A 16,456-nucleotide genomic window follows, 5' to 3' on the forward strand; every position below is an offset into this window, starting at 1 on the left:
CCGGATGATGTTGGTACATTTCTGTGTCCTAGCTAAACGGAATGAATGGACGCTGTGATGCACTGAGGTGCTTTTGCTTCCATCTGTCCGACATGACATGAACTTCTCGGCTCATGATTCCAGCCGCTCGTTCTCCTCCTCCACGAATTCCCGCCGCTGGTGAGCTCATGAAAATAACACTCGAGTTATTTCCTGTGAAAACTTGTTTGTTAGCCTAACATAGCTTAGCTCGCACAGGGTTATCCCCAGTTTAAAGCGTTAGGTCAGCTCACCTCGTACGAACACCTTAACATGTTTAGCTTGAACGTTTTACACTCGACTTGACAGGAAATGTAATGTTGAGCAGGGAGATTAGCCTTCTTAGCTAGTTAGCTAAGTGTTGAGTGCTGGATGAGAAACAGAATTTCACATCATTGCACGTCCAAAGGCTAAAAGCGAAGCCTGACAAAGAAATAGAATCAAAGAATCCTTAGAGAGCATCACGATGTGACTTATGTCGTTTGACATGTCCTCCTTTCAGCTGGTCACCATGGCAACAAGGATGAAGCTGAAGCTGAAGACGGTGTTCGTGCTCTACTTCATGGTCTCCCTCCTGGGCCTCGTCTATGCACTGATGCAGCTGGGTGAGTAGTCAGCACGTAGACCCCACTCAGACCTGGTGTTAGTCTGCTATTCTAAGGGGTCAGCGTTAAGTACAGGTCCTAGATCACGCCAAGGCAGCTTACAGTTGCTACAGTGTCGCATGACTCGATTTCAACACTTCTCCGTGCTTATACTTTGATTCATTGATCACCATTATTGATACTATTTTCAAATGGGTAAAATATTTATTCATTGTAGATCTGTGGATTCTTCCATTTCATCAGCTACCTTCTCCAACACACACACAACAGACACAACTGTAAACTCTAACTGGTTAAAAACTCCACTTATGATCCAATCTCTCGGGATGAATGTTAATAACAGATCTGAACACAGTCCCGTCTTGGTTGTTCCTCATGAATATGTTCATAAGTTCAGGTCAGAAATGAACCGACACAGTTAGCATTACTCTTGGATTCACAATATCCACAGCAAAATACTTTCCCATTCTACACGTAAAAATCAAGAATATTCTAAACTCCCTCTACAGTGTTCCGTTTTCACCCCCCTGATCTTTTGCAGGTCAACGCTGCGACTGCACAGAGCATGACCTGCCCAAAGACCGTACCATATCTCGGCTGCGGGGGGAGCTGCATCGTCTTCAGGAGCAGATGAGGAAGTCGGAGGCGACCAAACAGCCCAGCAAACAGGAAGTCAAGCCCTCTCTGCCAACAATCTTTGTCATCACCCCCACATACGCAAGGTAGCCCTATTTTCCCCCATCTCCACCCCCTCTTGCTACTATACATCCCCCTTCACCCACAAACGCACCCTTCTTCTAATCTTCTGTCCGTCCAGGCTGGTGCAGAAAGCTGAGCTTACTCGTTTGTCCCAGACATTCCTCCACGTTCCTCAATTCCACTGGATTGTGGTGGAAGACTCTCCTCATAAGACACCTCTGGTGTCAGACCTCCTGGTGAAGAGCGGCCTGTCCTTCACACACTTGCACATGCCCACTAACAAGGACCGCAAACTCCAGGAGGTGGGTACAGTCCGGTGATCTGTAGAGACTAAAATCCCCTCAATCTGTCACATTATGTATTGTTTTCTTTGTTTTTTAATCTGCTCCTCAGGGTGATCCCAGCTGGCTGAAGCCCCGTGGAGTGGAGCAGAGGAATGAGGGTCTACGGTGGCTCAGAGAGGACAGAAGGGCTCAGCCAGGTGGCGATAACCAGCAGGGAGTGGTTTACTTCGCGGATGACGACAACACATATAGCCTGCAGATATTTGAAGAGGTGGATGTTGCAAATATGCTTGTGATTTCTACTAAGTTTATAGCTGTGACACCATGCATGTGTCCAACCTTAAAAATCTCCTCTTGTCTTGTCTCAGATGAGGAGTACCCAGCGAGTATCTGTGTGGCCTGTGGGGCTGGTCGGTGGGATGAAATATGAGAGGCCAGTGATTGAAGGAGGAAAAGTGAGTGCTTCCTAGTTTGTTGATGGTGGACCAGAAGGAACTGCTCTAGGATTGAATAAGCAACTGCAAGCTCCTGAAAATTATAATTTTGATAATGAAACAAATCCTAAACAAAATGTGTCTGTGACTGTTACTTTAACTTCTTAAAGTCTTCTTTAAGTCTTCTTTAATGCTGCTTTTAAATGTCTTATCAACTTAATTATTGTCAACAATCCAGTTCTTATTTGTGTTATTTGTGTTAATTCTACTCAGGTGATTCGCTTCCACACCGGCTGGCGTCCTAGTCGCCCCTTCCCAATGGACATGGCCGGGTTTGCTGTGTCCCTCAAACTGATCCTGGCCAATCCAGAGGCTTGTTTCGATGGAGAGGCACCAATGGGCTTCCTTGAAAGCAGCTTTCTTCAGGGATTGGTTACCATGGATGAACTGGAGCCCAAAGCGGACAACTGCTCAAAGGTATGAGGGACTAAACTGTGAAACTTTGGTTTTATATCTGATCTTCATCTCTTAGTTAAATTCTGCATTTTTCAACTGGTCATGTTATAGGCATTTTCAGGTGTGTTAGTATTTCACATGTTAGTTTTCAGACTAAAACATAGCAGTTTGGATGTAACCTAGCAGAGATTTGTGTCGGGGAAATTTGCAACGACTTCCAATTTGCAGGATTTACAAAATGTAGTATTTGACACCCACTCATTGTGTGTATTTGTTATTTGTGTGTGTGTGCGTGCACTTTGTAGGTGCTGGTGTGGCACACTCGGACAGAGAAACCGAAGATGAAGAGAGAGGATGCTCTGCAGGCTCAGGGACTGGGTTCAGACCCTGCTGTGGAGGTCTGAGGAACACACACACAAAAACGCGTACAGACACACACACAAAAACGCATACAGACACACACACATACGCACCCACACATTGATATTTCATTCTGCTGTTCAATGCTGCATATGCAGCCCTGCCTTGTAAATACTGTAAAACTGAAAAATATCTGTTAGAGGCGATATTTAAATTAATCTGGTTATGACTGTTGTATGTTTGTTTGTTCTGTCGTGTTGTCAAATTTGCATTGTGTGTATATATTGAATGAGGGTGTGTTATTGTAACTGTATGTTAGTGTGTGTATATATATATATATATATATATATATCAGGGTTTTCTTTTGTTTTAGTTAGTGAAAAATCTTTCTTTAGCTGTATAGAGAAAGTGTTCAAACAATTGCCTGATGGGGGCGCCAGTTTTTAAAATCTTTGCAAAGCCATGCACTTGCACCACTGGTACATTTCAAGGAACAGGCTTTCTTATTAAAAAGATTTGTTAGTATCACTCATTCCTGGCAGCGTCAACATCATGTCTGGTTCCATCCGTGTCTATGTTTCCTCTTTTGATTGCATCTGTCCTCAGCTTTTATCAGTTCAAACATCTTGACTGATTCTCTCACTGAGACGCAGTTGACGTGGAGTATTTCTTCATGCATGGCCTCTATAGTTGTGGAATAAGTATCCGTAAGTCAGAATTCAGCCTTAAGAGCTGTGTTTTTAGTCACATGACAAAAAAAATGACATCACCATCAGATGCAGGATCATATTATTTATACATATTAATGTGGGACAAAGGTGCTTTCAACGTAAACAAGCGTCATGACACAAACAGTCACACAAAAACAAAACAGTAAACAAATCCTAGTGACTGGTTGCTGCCTTGTCTTTATTATGCCCTCATACCTCAAACTTTGCGACACTAATCCACAACACAAACATAACAAATACAGAGATGCAATGGCCCCACACCCACAATCATAACACAACAGCTTCTTCTCTCAAGTATTTATATGTGAATGCTTCTCCTGATGCTGTTTAGAAACCTAGTTTGTGGAATCCATCCAGAACAGCACCACTGACACACATTTAAGTCCTTTATGCAATAACACAATTCAAAACATGGCGTCCATGTTACATTTGCACTTAAATTTCCCTTAAATAGGAATATTACTTTACACTTGCAGTATTTTGAAAAGAAAAAGCTTTTATGTATATATCAAACTACGCTGTGGGCTTGATTATCTTTCACAACATCCTCAGATATCAAACATTGATTCTCCTCACCTACTGTTGTAGTATACTCTAAAAACAGCTTGTGTCTGCTTCTGTATAATTAGTGCCTGTAAGTCAGTTCTGCACTGGTGTATAATGTATTTATTACTGTAATATTCTCTACGTAAAATGTGATCATGTCTCTACGTGCTCTGCAAAATAAACCTAGTTGCTTGAAACGTATATTTTTCTTTGCCTCTTTTCAAACTTGAAAAATTCAGGAAGTTTGCTTGAATTTCAGGGCCTGTTGGGCTCATGTGTTAAAAAGTTGTATATCTTATGAATACCTTATTGTCGTTTGACTTTGAAATAATACAAACTAAAACAGATCTAATCTTTCTGTGCTGCTGCAGATGAAATGTCAAATTTGTAGCAACGGTCAGGTTTTCTTTGTTCCTTTCCTGTATTCATGACCAATGTTCTTTTGTCACATTTTGGATTATGAGGTCGTCCTGTTTAATAAACGCTGACTCGCTTCAGAAGTCCGTCATCTGTCTCAACCTGCTCCTCAGTTTCCCTGATCTGAAGCCCAGCCGGCAGCACACCTGTTCTCTGTCTTGAGTGTGTCAGCTCGTACACTTCACCAGCCCGAGGCACAGATGGGACGTAACGGTGTCACGCTCGACTTGCCCCACTCAGTCCTCTCTGTCTGATCCTCTGCCGTTTCACCGCACAAACAACCGAAGACCATGACATGTCCCTGCTCGAAGGGAGGCCATGGCAACCTGCTCCCAGCATCCACCGCCGTCAGCAGCTTCTCCCACACAGGTGGGGAGGGATTCTCTGACCTCAACACAGCTGAGCTTCTTTACAGGGCTGTGTGATTGGCAGCTGATACGCCCTCCCTGCAGGGAAGTGGCCCGCTCGTTGACCATAAAGGGAGTGTTAGGCAGGCGAGAGTCTGCCTCATCACAAAACACACACTCACACAGGCCTGGCAAGATGAATGTATACCTGGGGGTGACTAAGAGCTGAATCCACGATGATTCACTCAAAGTGCATTTATACACACACACACACACACACACACACACAACTGTAGACTAGACTTAAATAGATACAATTCCTGTCTGGAACTTTTACATTTTTATCATCACTTACACTGTCACACTTTCATCCATAAAAAAACACACATCACCCTTCATTCATGCGTATGTTTGTGCCCAAATGTTTGCGTGTCTTCCCAGTTGCACAGTATGTATGTGTGTGCACGTACAAGGTGTGTTTGCCCAAGCTGACTTAAGTATAACTAGGATAGGGATAATTGCACACACACACTCAGATTAGTGTGACTATTCCTATCAGGACTTTTCCTTGACTCACAATCTATGTGTACAGCCTGAGCACAATCTTATCCCTAACAGTAACCATAACTAAATCATGCCTTACCCCTAACCATAACCTTAATACAACTTAAATCTTACACCTAATCTTACATGGTTCCCTCATTAGAACAAGTCTTTGGTCCCAACGAAGTCTACTGGTCCTGACAAGCTCAGTGTTTATGCTGGATAAGGGCCTGAAGAGATTACAGAAATGATTATACACACACACACACACACACACACACACACACACACACACTGCTACCCTACCCACCCAAACAGTGTTTAACGTCCAAACATTCAGTAACCGCACTCGGCCAATTTATCTACACGCCCACACACATTCTTTTCTTTAGCATATATCTGTTTGTCAGTAAAGCGTTGTGTTTTTGACACACTTATAGAAAGCAGTTGATCCTATTTTACTAAAAGCCATTTTTAACCTGAGATATATACTATACATACTAACTATTATGTAATTATAAATGTTATCAACTACACGTTTGTGTGTGTATTACATGTGTTACATCTTGATTGTATAAAAAGTACTATTTCAAGAATGTCTGAGGACTTTTCCTAATTGGGATTAAAAAAAAAAACACTTGGTAATGTTAAACCTCATTAAGGAGACGCATTAGGAACACTGACTGTAAAACATCTTTTTGTGTGTTTGAGGCAAAGTCACGTCTGTACGCTGCAGGCTGAGGACGTTCATGGTTAATGACTGACGGCTGATGATATCAGTGGTAGCGGTGGAATGAAGTTAAACCTTTTGGGCACTTGTTGAGAACCCCTTTGTGTGTTTGTGTGTGTGTGTGTACAAGGATGTGTAGGACGGAGTGCATTTATCCCTTCATCTCTAATTGGTGTTATAGATTTCATAACTTTAAGTAAATGTGTGCTTAAGGATGCAAAGAGGACACGTGTGTGTGTGTGTGTGTGTGTGTGTGTGTGTGTGGTTAAGCAGAAAGAGTTAGACAAAAAGAGAGAGAAAGACAAAAGGTCCTCGTTAGTGAGGGTTTTTACTGTGCGTGTGCGTGTGTCTGTGTGTGTGTGTGTTTTTGTGTGTGTGTGTGTGTGTGTGTGGTCGTTCGCTCTGATGACGACAGGAGTGCAGGTTGAGACGTGACGTTGTGTGTTAGGGGAGTATCCTGAGCTCCCAGCGCTCAGTCACCCACCAAGGAGCACTGGTGAAGTGCTCACCAGTCCTGAAACACACACGCACTCTCTCTCACACACACTCACAGTGGGGAAGAAAACAGCAAGATATCAGGTAAGACGTGCTTCTCTTTATCTGAACAATCTTCATTTTGCTCACTGCTAGTGTAGACTACGTATTGTGTCTAGAAGTAATTATATTGGAGTAAATGAAGTAGTATTCACTTAACAGCTGCCTTAGTTATTCTTAGAATGATTAACAGGTTGTTTGATTATTTCTTCTCTTTCTCTCAGTCTTTTTTTACTGATTGTCCCGATCAATCATCTGGTTTCATGCTGTTCTCTCCTTCATTCCATCTTTCTTTTGTCATTGACCCCACTGACTTTTGCGTTTCGACCCCTCCTCATTCTTGTCGAACTGAGTGGATTCTGTCTGTCTCCATCTCCCAGAAATCAGACAAGTCAACATGTTCATTGTTGATTTTGTCTGGAGTTCAGGGAACGACTGGTTAAATCAGAGTCAAAGTCTGAGTTTGTGTCTGTGCACATGTGTATGTGTTTATCTTAACATGTACACTTTGTTCTCATCTTTAAAATTTAGTTATCATCACATCATAACACAACGCAACGTTGACCCTGACCTTTGGGCTAACACACACTCACAAACACACATGCACAGGCACACATAACAATAGTAGAACTATGGGTGCAAATCAGCCTTAATCACAGCAGATCAACTAAATCAGACTGACATAAAAAATGCCAATACCATATACTCATGACATTTCTCATTTAATGCATCTATCCCCTTCCCTGTACTTTGTTTCACATGAAATTCTCTCATGGCTGCTAGTAAATGATTAAGTTTGTGAGTGTGAAAGACGGAGACCAAAAGAGCGAGGTTTAAAGCCAGGTTATGTAATGGTATTAAGCTAATCTCTGTTCTTTTTCAGAGGTAACCCAAAGAAAAGAGGGGAAAGAGTGCAACAGAGGACACGAGAGGCTTAAGAGAAACAAGAACGAAAGACAAAAGATGACAATCGGCAAGAACTCCAGGAAAAGCTCAACCAGGAGCTCCATCCGCGCCCCGAAGTTTCTGGACAAATCCGGCGGCTTCTACGGTCGCCTTGATGAGCCTGAGGCCACTGTAGAAGGGGAGGAGGTGAGGGGAAGTGAAGCAGGGGATAGTGGGAATTGCGTGGAAGACAGCAGCCGAGAAGGGAAATCCATGAGTACCCCGGCCCCAAGTGTGGTGCACAACTCTGGAGGAGAAGAGAGGGAAGAGGCTGAGGCATTTGACTTCAATGAAGGCCTGATTGAGGACGATGGTGAGACACTCCTGCACAGGAAACCCAGCCGCCTCAGCGGCAGGTGGAGGAGAAGCTCCAGGAGGAAGCAGAAGGAAGGGAGAAACGACGAGGACGTGGCCCAAGACGAGAGGCCCGGCCTGACCACGGAGAGCCCGGCTGACCCCCACGTCCTGGAGGGCACCAGGGTGATGATCGAGGTCGAGATGGAGAAGCTGAAGAAGACAGAGGAAGAAAATGAGAAGGCAGGAAGCGGGAAGGAGCCCACAATCGTCCACTTCCCGGCACGGGCTGACGAGGACGACCAGGTCCTCATCAGAGACAAGAAGAGGGGGAGAGAGGAGGAGGGAGATGAAGAAAGGAGAATGAAGATAGAGCAGGAGGAGGGGATGAAGGTGGTGAAGAGGACCACGATGAAGAATTATCGTAAGGTGAGAGAGAACAGAGAAAAAGCGACTCAGGTATTGGTTCTATTTGTTTTCCCTCCCATTAACTTCTGCTTTATCTATATTAACATAAATTCCATGTCGAGCCTCCCCCTTCTGGTTAAACTTTAATCCCCTGAATGTTACATAAGTCCTCAAAGGTTGTGGAACAGAGGGTAAGGTTCTCTCCTCCACACTCTGCATACTGGGCTATTAATCACCAGGGAAACCATCATATCAGCTTAATAACAGACTGCCACTGGGGTCAAAGTACAGCAGCCACTAGTGCATGTCACCAACATATTAAGTAACTTCCCCCAACGGGAGTTTTCCTTTACGTCACTTTTAATGACAAGTAAGCAAATGAAGCAGGAGCAGAGGTTTCATTCATTCATACGTGTAGAGCAGTTCAAAGTGGTGTGCGTGTGCACTCTGTACCTTCACCTGATTCACGCGCCTAAAGATTTTCTGCTCCCGTGGAAGCACAAGCACAGAGGTGACATTCCTGTACCTCCCGTGTCACATCTCTTGATCAGTGGGGCGAAGTACGGCGGCGGCGGCCCGCCTTCTAAACCCACACCAGCAAAACATTCCACTGCTCTTAGCCAATCAGCTCCGACCCCGGGCCTCACAGCCTGACCTCCAGCGAGTTTCTCCTCGGAACAGAAGTTTCTGTGTATGAGGGCGAGTGTGATAAGGGTATATTGACAATCAAGCATCCTCTTCATGAAGTGTTGGTTGAGTATCATTGAGGGGGAAAACATAACCAACAACCGGCATAGAGCAGTGAATCCCAAGATGTTGGGCCACCAGAGGATTAACAAGCAAAATATCCTGAATATGAACGTTGCGATCTTTTGTGCCGATTATGGCATTAGTGTGATTAAAAATACTTAACCTAATAAATTATAATTTGACATGTGTTTTGGCCTATTAGTTTCATCCATGTCCAATCCACTAACATTGATTAAACTGGATTATTGACCTTTACCTATGCCAGCCACCAGGGGGCGAATTAGACACTTTGCCTTCACTTTCGGGAGCTTTCATGTCGTCCATCCTTGTCCATGCTCATGAGATCTTTTGCCCACACTTTTCATTCTCACACAGCGATCCTTTCTAGGTCAACCTTATTGCTGTATATCTGACTTTGTTAACCTTCACCCTCCTCTTCCCATCAGGCCTTGGACCGGGCGTTCCGCCGCGGCTGGGAGGCTTTCATCACCAACCTGTACAGCGTCACGCTCACACCTGTGACGTCATCCTCGCCACCTTCGCCTTCATTAAAGAAAAGGCAGCAGCACAACTCCGTGTTGGCTGAATTCCAGTAGTTCTGGAGTCTGACATGGACGATTACCAATTTCTAATATTTACTTGGTTCAAATCATGATCACACTGAATATGTGATGGACAACCTCGGTTGTTACGACTGTGTCATCGGACGGGAATTTTATAGCCACAAGATATGTTTGAGTCCTGCATTAGGCCTCCGAAATATTTAATTATTTATGGTAGTTACTGAGTCTTAATTACTCACCATAAAGTTAACGGCCTTTTCATCGGACGGGGGTAATTACTTTGCACACAAACTGTGTATGTACGGTTTCACTGTAGGAGCTGAAGGAGCCAGATGGTTGTTTTTTACATTGAAGTCTATGGGACTGGTTTGAATTCTAAAGTCTTTCTGTGACTGAGTTTGGCTGTGTCTGGTTCCCTTGTTCTACGTTGCTGATTTCTGATTTTGCTCCCAATGTCTTAACGTCTTTGCTCCAGTCCACGACTAAGAACTTGGAATACGAATAATCTCTGCTTCCTTTGTTTTGGCACTATGAAACTTGAGAAATGTTGACGTGTAAGCAAAGGGAATGGAAAGCTCTGAGTAATGATGACTGGTCAGTGGACTTTACTTTTGATGATGTTCACATTTATAATCGGCGTATTTTATTGATTCCAGGCAGCTAATCAATCATCAGAGAGGAGAACAAATATACAAATGCAGCCAGCAATCATTAAAACCCTAACATTTGCGTTAATATTTGTGGGGAAATTGAAGCTTTTCATCAACTTTAACCTGTTTTAACACAGGTTTTCCTCCTTTTATATATATATGTGTGTTGGAAATTCACAAGCAATGTCAGGTGGACAGTGTTTGACTTCCTTGTGAGATAAAGTTTATCCCAGTGTGTGTTCTGGTGAGGGTTATTTAACCTGATGGAACAAGACAGGAGAGTGTTTGCATGGTGTGTTTGAGAGAGAATGAGAAAGATAACCTTATAGCCGGGGCATGAGCCTGTAGTGAACACAGCAACAGCATCCACTGCTTTTCGATTGTTTGATTGAATATGTGCATCATATTTTTCTCTTTTAAAAAAGTGCTCAGATTTGAAAACCACCCCAACCTACATGTCAAACAGTATTTAAGAAGATTTAATGACTGACCCTTAATGTAATAAATACATGTTTACAATAGACCTGGTTTAATTTCCTGCTAACTACTATGTATTTGTTTTTTTTTAATATTGCCTCAAGTGTACTTAGACATCCCTGAAAAAATAAACAGAAAAGGTCACAGGAGATAATTTATCATGTAAGAATGACTGTTCTTAAATATATAATATATTTTATTTTGTATCCTAATCAAATAAAGACTGAATTTATTCTACTGGTTTTATTTTCATTTTAATAAATAAGGAGACACGATAAACTGAGCAGCCTGCGTTTGATGTCACAGCTATGATTCCATGGATGAATCATAATGAGTGAGGCTTCACACGCACACAGCCTCACCCCATCATAACGCAACACCATGTCAACAGTTTCCATGAAACTATGAACAGCATCAAAAGTCACACAAAGATTCGACTTGAATCCACTGAACTCACAGCAGGAACTCAGAAAGTGAATGCCCTGATATCCAGAGTCAGAATTCCTTTGTTTGTAAAATAAATAAATATGGGTAGTTGAATAGGTGATAAAGAAGAAGAAATAAAGACAGATAATTAAATAAGATAAATACACTAACACTAATAATTTACAATAACTGAATACTTGTGGATGTGCTGCTGTATTTCTACACAATATTTGGCTAGTTTATTTTTCGCAAATGTGTACTCTTCACTTGTCTGTAGCAGCAAAATAAGGTAAAAGTGGTTCATGTTTTTCATGCAAATATCATCCAAGGTATTAATTTCCACAAAATGAGCAGTTGTTTAACCTTAGATCATTTTATGGTGTATAAATGTAACAGGATATAAAACCTTGAACTGCTGCTATAAATATATTAGTATTTCACTAAGGCTGCCATCTTGTGGTTGTGAATAATATTACTTTTGCTAAACGGAAATGACGCAGCACAGAGATTTTTTTGTATCCTGTGCTGGATAAACTGTATCTTTAACAAGGTTTTTCTTTTTGTTTGAAAAACAGTGAGTTCAAGTCACATAAAAGAGTTCTCTTTTTGTTTTTATTGAATTTATCCAGAGTTACTTGAAGCTGGGGGAATAATCAGCCTGGGTTTCTCTCCGGTTCACCGGATGGGAGGAGTCTGTCTGGCCGGATATAAAAAGAAGACGGACCGGTTCTATCTTTCACTTCCTTCTCTCATCTGGCCATGGTAAGACTTTTCACTCATCCGTGCTCCTCCTCGTGTAATTGTTAGATTTACCTTGTTAGGTAGAACTTGTACTTTTGATAATGTGTTCTGTAGTCAATACAGAACTTGTAGCTACTCTTAATGATCCATTTAAACGCTGCTTTTTGGCGTATTAGCTAGCAACTTACTGTGCTAGGTGGACTCTAGAAAGGTGCAGCCTCTCAATCCTTTACCATCCATCCCTTAAACATCACACTATCGTGTGAAAAACTTTATGTACACGAACTGCAACATGTTTGCTTCATGCATTATGTGGCATTTGTCGTACAACTATACAAAGCGAGTATTGTGTAATGGCCGCTGCACGCGTGGCCTGATAGTTGGCAGTGTCTCTCAATGATGATACTCACAGACCTGAACTGAATGACTGTGAATGAACTTATATATTTCTGATGTGAGACGCCACTGTTCCTTTTTTAAAGAAACATGTTGCCAACTCGCGTGGGCCTGAACACGTTGCACTCCGCAGTCACGTGTTGGCCGCCCAGAAGACGTGTACCCATGCTAACGTCTCTTGTTTCCTCCATTTTGTGCTTCCAGATGGAGAAAGCACCAGGACGAGTTTGCTGCACAGGTGATTACGATTTTTTAGTTCAACTTGGATTGTTCTTGCTAATAAAGTTAATTGAATGTCGTGGCGTATCGTTCGAGCCTCATGCTACAGTGATGACTTATTTGAACTCTCTCACTGATCTCTTTGAGGAAACTTATCTTTAAATACTGAGGAGCATGAAGCTGCTGAATCGAACCGTGCACGTTCGAGTCATTTTCCCATGAAATGCTAATATATTTTCTCCATCAGGTGGCAGCAGACTGTGGCAAGACAACATGCGGGACCCATCTAGGGTAAATTCCGTTACTTTCCTCCGTACCTCCTGTATAGTACTGTTCAGGAGCCCTATGTGCTGCTGTGATGATACCAGAACTCTCTCTTACTGAATCAGCCTTGAAGAAACTCCTTTACCAGATTCTGAGCAGCACATGGGCTCCACCATGTAGCTGTGGCTATATTGTTTGGTCAAAATGGATCTCGATGAGACCTGTAGTAAATCCCCATGAGCTATAAGACCTCAGGAGACATTAAGTTTAAATTTAAGATCACATTGTTTTCTGATAGAGGTGAACGTTTCTTATAAAATTTGCTAAATATTCAAATTAAATTGCAGATTTAGTTTCCTTTGTCTAACCCGGACTTTCTTTGCAGGTTGGCTGGGTCGGTCTCAGCAGCTGGAAAGCCCATTGTGGTGAGAATTTTTTTCTATATAATTTCAAGTGATCAGAGTTGTGTATTTAAACATGATGATTAAACCTAAAGACAAGCATATGCCTGAATAAAGTGATGCCATCTTTTAATCTGATTACCCTGAGTTATCGTAGAACAATGTTGACTTGAACTCCATGCAGTTCATTGACCAGTACTTTCTGGGTCAACAGGTGTGTGATCTAACTGACGAAGGATGCGCCTTCAGCACCTTGGAGAGGATTCACAATGGAGTCTTTCGGTGTGTATTTTTCTGTTCCCTGCCTGTTACTTTGAAGATGATGCAGTTCCAATGATGATGAACTTAGCTCACTTTGAACCAATGTGAAACGACACGAACAACTGAGAAACTGCTTTTTTAAAACATTGCTTTCATGACTGTTACTTCGAATTCTGCGTCATGATTTGATTTAATGGTTATAAACGGTCTACATGCAGTGTAACTTGAAAATATATCAGTGGTTTTTCCTGTAGATTCTTGTAATTGAACATTGTCTTGCATCAACAGATGATTCGGTGCGACTTCAGCATCACAATTGGCGTGTTCCCATTGAGGGTAAGATGTTAAGTCATCACTATAGAATCTATACATATTGGACTTGGTCCCAGACCGACTGATAATGATGAGATAACTTTGGAATCTCGTTCGTCTGAACTGCTGTTGAGAAATCTAAATCTGACACTTATGAAGGTCAATGTTTTGCAGCATTAAACCTCACAATTCTGTTCCTCAACCTTAAACATGTTGTCTGTCTGTTACAGGTTCTGATGAAGAAAGTTCCCTCATTGAGCGAGGTGAGTCTGTCCTCTGGAAAGTGTGAAAAGGCAGGTTCACGTTTGTATGTCAGTAAAGTACTAAGCTGGCCATTAAACAATCACAGTTTTTGGTTGGAATATTAAAATCAGTTGTATTTGCTGTGAGCTGCAACCTCTGAAAACAATCAATTGTAAATTCAAGCTACTATCAGAAAAGTCTTTCACGCGGTTTCCTATGTGATGACACCCGCACACGTCTTACGCCTTTTCAATGCCAGAACCTGAAAAGGTGGACCCACTGGTGTTGCCTTGGCAATAAGGGGAAGACCCGTTGGGGTTCCAACAGTCTGACTGGAAACTGCCTTAACCTAGTGACTAAAAAATCTGGTTTGAAGTTTATATGTAAGCAGATAATTCAAATCTGAATCTTTATTCCATATTTTAGGATGAAGCCAACATGGAACAGATCTGAGTGATGACTAAGCCCGTCCCAGATGTAAGTGTCTTATCTGTGCTGTCACTTATGATGAGTAGAAGTGATGAGTTTCTGTTACCGCCCCAGTCTGATAATTCATGACTGATTGGTTTTCTCTGATCAAAAGTTGAGAAATAAAATATCTTGCCATTTAACCAAATGAAAGTGGATTAATGAACCCCTTTCTCTCGTTGCAGGCTTGGAGATGCTGTCTCACTTTCCAGTGGCGGCCACAGGTGTGACTGTGCTGCAGGTAAATGAGCCTGTACATCTCTAGGGTTGGGTATCGTTATCCTGATTGCAGTGGAATATCGGGTAAGAATTGCTCTTAAAAAAAAGTGATGCTTTGGAAATGATGAGTTTTTGTTACCGCCCCAGTCTGAAAATTCATGACTGATTGGTTTCTCTGATCAAAGCTTTAAACAGTAACAAACATTAAGTTTCTTTTCTTCTATCAATTAAGTTTTTGCTTATTTCGCAGAGTCTGGATTGAACCTGGGCCTGGAAGGATCTGCCATGTGTTCGGCCTTCAAAATCAAATCAGTAGAACTAAAGGTTCTCTCCTGCATGACATCTCATGTGTATTTAGATTTCAACTTTTAGGTTAAGTCTTTTACCACACTCAGAGCAATTACACTGGAGTTATTAAAAAAAAAAAAAAAATCCTGTATTGTAAAATCCAGCTCTTCTCAATAAAACAACTCTACGAATTCCTGCCTTTGTCTTTAATTTGGGAGAAATTCAATGGTCTTGTGATGTGGAAATGTTGATGCATATTTTGTGTTTAAGAACAGATTAGGGAACTAGACTTCAAATCCACTTTGAGCTTGAAATGTATAATTGAGTGGTATACCTCTGCAGGGTTCCTACGGTCATGGAATTTCAAAATGTTATTCCAGGACTGGAAAAGTGATCGAACTTGTCATATTTCTGTCGTTCATTTAGAGTTTTAAATAATCCAAATGCTTTTGAAAGAAATGTGCTCAAAATAAAAGCAGGCATACGCCAGGGAAGTGTAGATTTAATGATGCTTTGATACAAATGGGAAAAACAGGCAAATGGGTTATAACAGACCTCCAGCTATTGTAATTTAAGACATGCTGTGGGATTCTCAATGTTGGCTTAGATACATTTTGTCACTCATGTATACAAGATTTCACTGTTTGGCGATGGAAATTTGACTTAAAGTCTTAGAAATCCATTGGTTAAAATGTGTATGAATCCTGTCTGGTTACTTGACTTTACCTTAAAATTATGAAGTTAATGTACTTCTGGTTCTAATCGCATACATCAAACTTAACATGGGTCTGAAATGTAACTTTAAGCCAACAAAAACCCAGCATCAGTAACATGGATTCATGAAGATCTTCCATATCAGAGTCTGTCCAGGTGGATTGTAACATCTCATGAGAAGCCTGTGCTAAATGTTGAGCTTATTTGGACAGAATGTGATTAATTTTATGAACTTAAAAATTAAATGGTCAAAGTGAAATGTACATCTTCTGTTCTCATGGGATGTTGGTTGTGGTTACAAGCAGCATGAATTCAACAGTGAGGTGCATCAGTTAAGAGGACGACCCCTTGAAAGAGACTCAAAAGAATGAGCTGTATAGTGCATGAGTTACCTTTTATTGTGTAGATAACATGTGAGGCACCAACTTAGTATAAAAAGGGTCATTACATTGCTTAAATTATATTATACATTTCCTCCAGGTGTCTGTATATCTAGAGCATTTGTTCGATTTGAGTCTACTTTTTTTTTTTACACTTCTGCTCATGTCAGGACTTCACCAAATGCAGGAGGCCACTGTGTTTGAAATGTGTCCCTGGTTTATAAACACATTAGTCGGCAGTGAATATTCTCGCATTCGTCTAACAGCCAGTCCACTCCAATGTGATGGAAAATTCATCTTGAGATTTGAAATAATGAAATCAGACTGGAGTTG

General features: G+C 41.6%; 2 protein-coding genes, 1 long non-coding RNA gene and 6 other non-coding genes across 9 annotated transcripts; all 9 read left to right on the forward strand.

Moving 5' to 3' along the window:
• Nucleotides 1-4: 4 nt before the first annotated feature.
• On the forward strand, nucleotides 5-4,334 carry b3gat3 (beta-1,3-glucuronyltransferase 3 (glucuronosyltransferase I)). Its single transcript, XM_062384431.1, has 8 exons — nucleotides 5-159; nucleotides 521-623; nucleotides 1,165-1,345; nucleotides 1,441-1,624; nucleotides 1,716-1,877; nucleotides 1,975-2,061; nucleotides 2,314-2,517; nucleotides 2,802-4,334. Exons 2-8 carry the CDS (start codon nucleotides 530-532, stop codon nucleotides 2,898-2,900), a joined length of 1,011 nt encoding a protein of 336 aa, XP_062240415.1. The 5' UTR covers nucleotides 5-159; nucleotides 521-529; the 3' UTR covers nucleotides 2,901-4,334.
• Nucleotides 4,335-6,618: 2,284 nt separating this feature from the next.
• On the forward strand, nucleotides 6,619-11,028 carry sb:cb1058 (uncharacterized protein LOC394209 homolog). The gene is made up of 3 exons (XM_062384081.1): nucleotides 6,619-6,749; nucleotides 7,588-8,372; nucleotides 9,548-11,028. Exons 2-3 carry the CDS (start codon nucleotides 7,668-7,670, stop codon nucleotides 9,695-9,697), a joined length of 855 nt encoding a protein of 284 aa, XP_062240065.1. The 5' UTR covers nucleotides 6,619-6,749; nucleotides 7,588-7,667; the 3' UTR covers nucleotides 9,698-11,028.
• Nucleotides 11,029-11,896: 868 nt separating this feature from the next.
• On the forward strand, nucleotides 11,897-15,220 carry LOC133950052 (uncharacterized). The gene is made up of 10 exons (XR_009920222.1): nucleotides 11,897-11,979; nucleotides 12,559-12,592; nucleotides 12,821-12,864; nucleotides 13,223-13,262; nucleotides 13,453-13,520; nucleotides 13,788-13,835; nucleotides 14,042-14,074; nucleotides 14,481-14,531; nucleotides 14,708-14,825; nucleotides 14,992-15,220. It is a non-coding gene; the product is annotated as an uncharacterized LOC133950052 (long non-coding RNA).
• LOC133950363 (small nucleolar RNA SNORD26) lies at nucleotides 12,924-12,997 on the forward strand. Its single transcript, XR_009920251.1, has one exon. It is a non-coding gene; the product is annotated as a small nucleolar RNA SNORD26 (small nucleolar RNA).
• On the forward strand, nucleotides 13,567-13,630 carry LOC133950362 (small nucleolar RNA SNORD29). The gene has a single exon (XR_009920250.1). It is a non-coding gene; the product is annotated as a small nucleolar RNA SNORD29 (small nucleolar RNA).
• Nucleotides 13,896-13,964, forward strand: LOC133950365 (small nucleolar RNA SNORD30). Its single transcript, XR_009920253.1, has one exon. It is a non-coding gene; the product is annotated as a small nucleolar RNA SNORD30 (small nucleolar RNA).
• LOC133950371 (small nucleolar RNA SNORD22) lies at nucleotides 14,268-14,391 on the forward strand. The gene has a single exon (XR_009920259.1). It is a non-coding gene; the product is annotated as a small nucleolar RNA SNORD22 (small nucleolar RNA).
• LOC133950366 (small nucleolar RNA SNORD31) lies at nucleotides 14,565-14,636 on the forward strand. Its single transcript, XR_009920254.1, has one exon. It is a non-coding gene; the product is annotated as a small nucleolar RNA SNORD31 (small nucleolar RNA).
• LOC133950370 (small nucleolar RNA SNORD31) lies at nucleotides 14,856-14,925 on the forward strand. The gene has a single exon (XR_009920258.1). It is a non-coding gene; the product is annotated as a small nucleolar RNA SNORD31 (small nucleolar RNA).
• Nucleotides 15,221-16,456: the final 1,236 nt, after the last annotated feature.

This window comes from Platichthys flesus, chromosome 24 (assembly GCF_949316205.1).
Source record: "Platichthys flesus chromosome 24, fPlaFle2.1, whole genome shotgun sequence".
NCBI classification, from domain to species: domain Eukaryota; kingdom Metazoa; phylum Chordata; class Actinopteri; order Pleuronectiformes; family Pleuronectidae; genus Platichthys; species Platichthys flesus.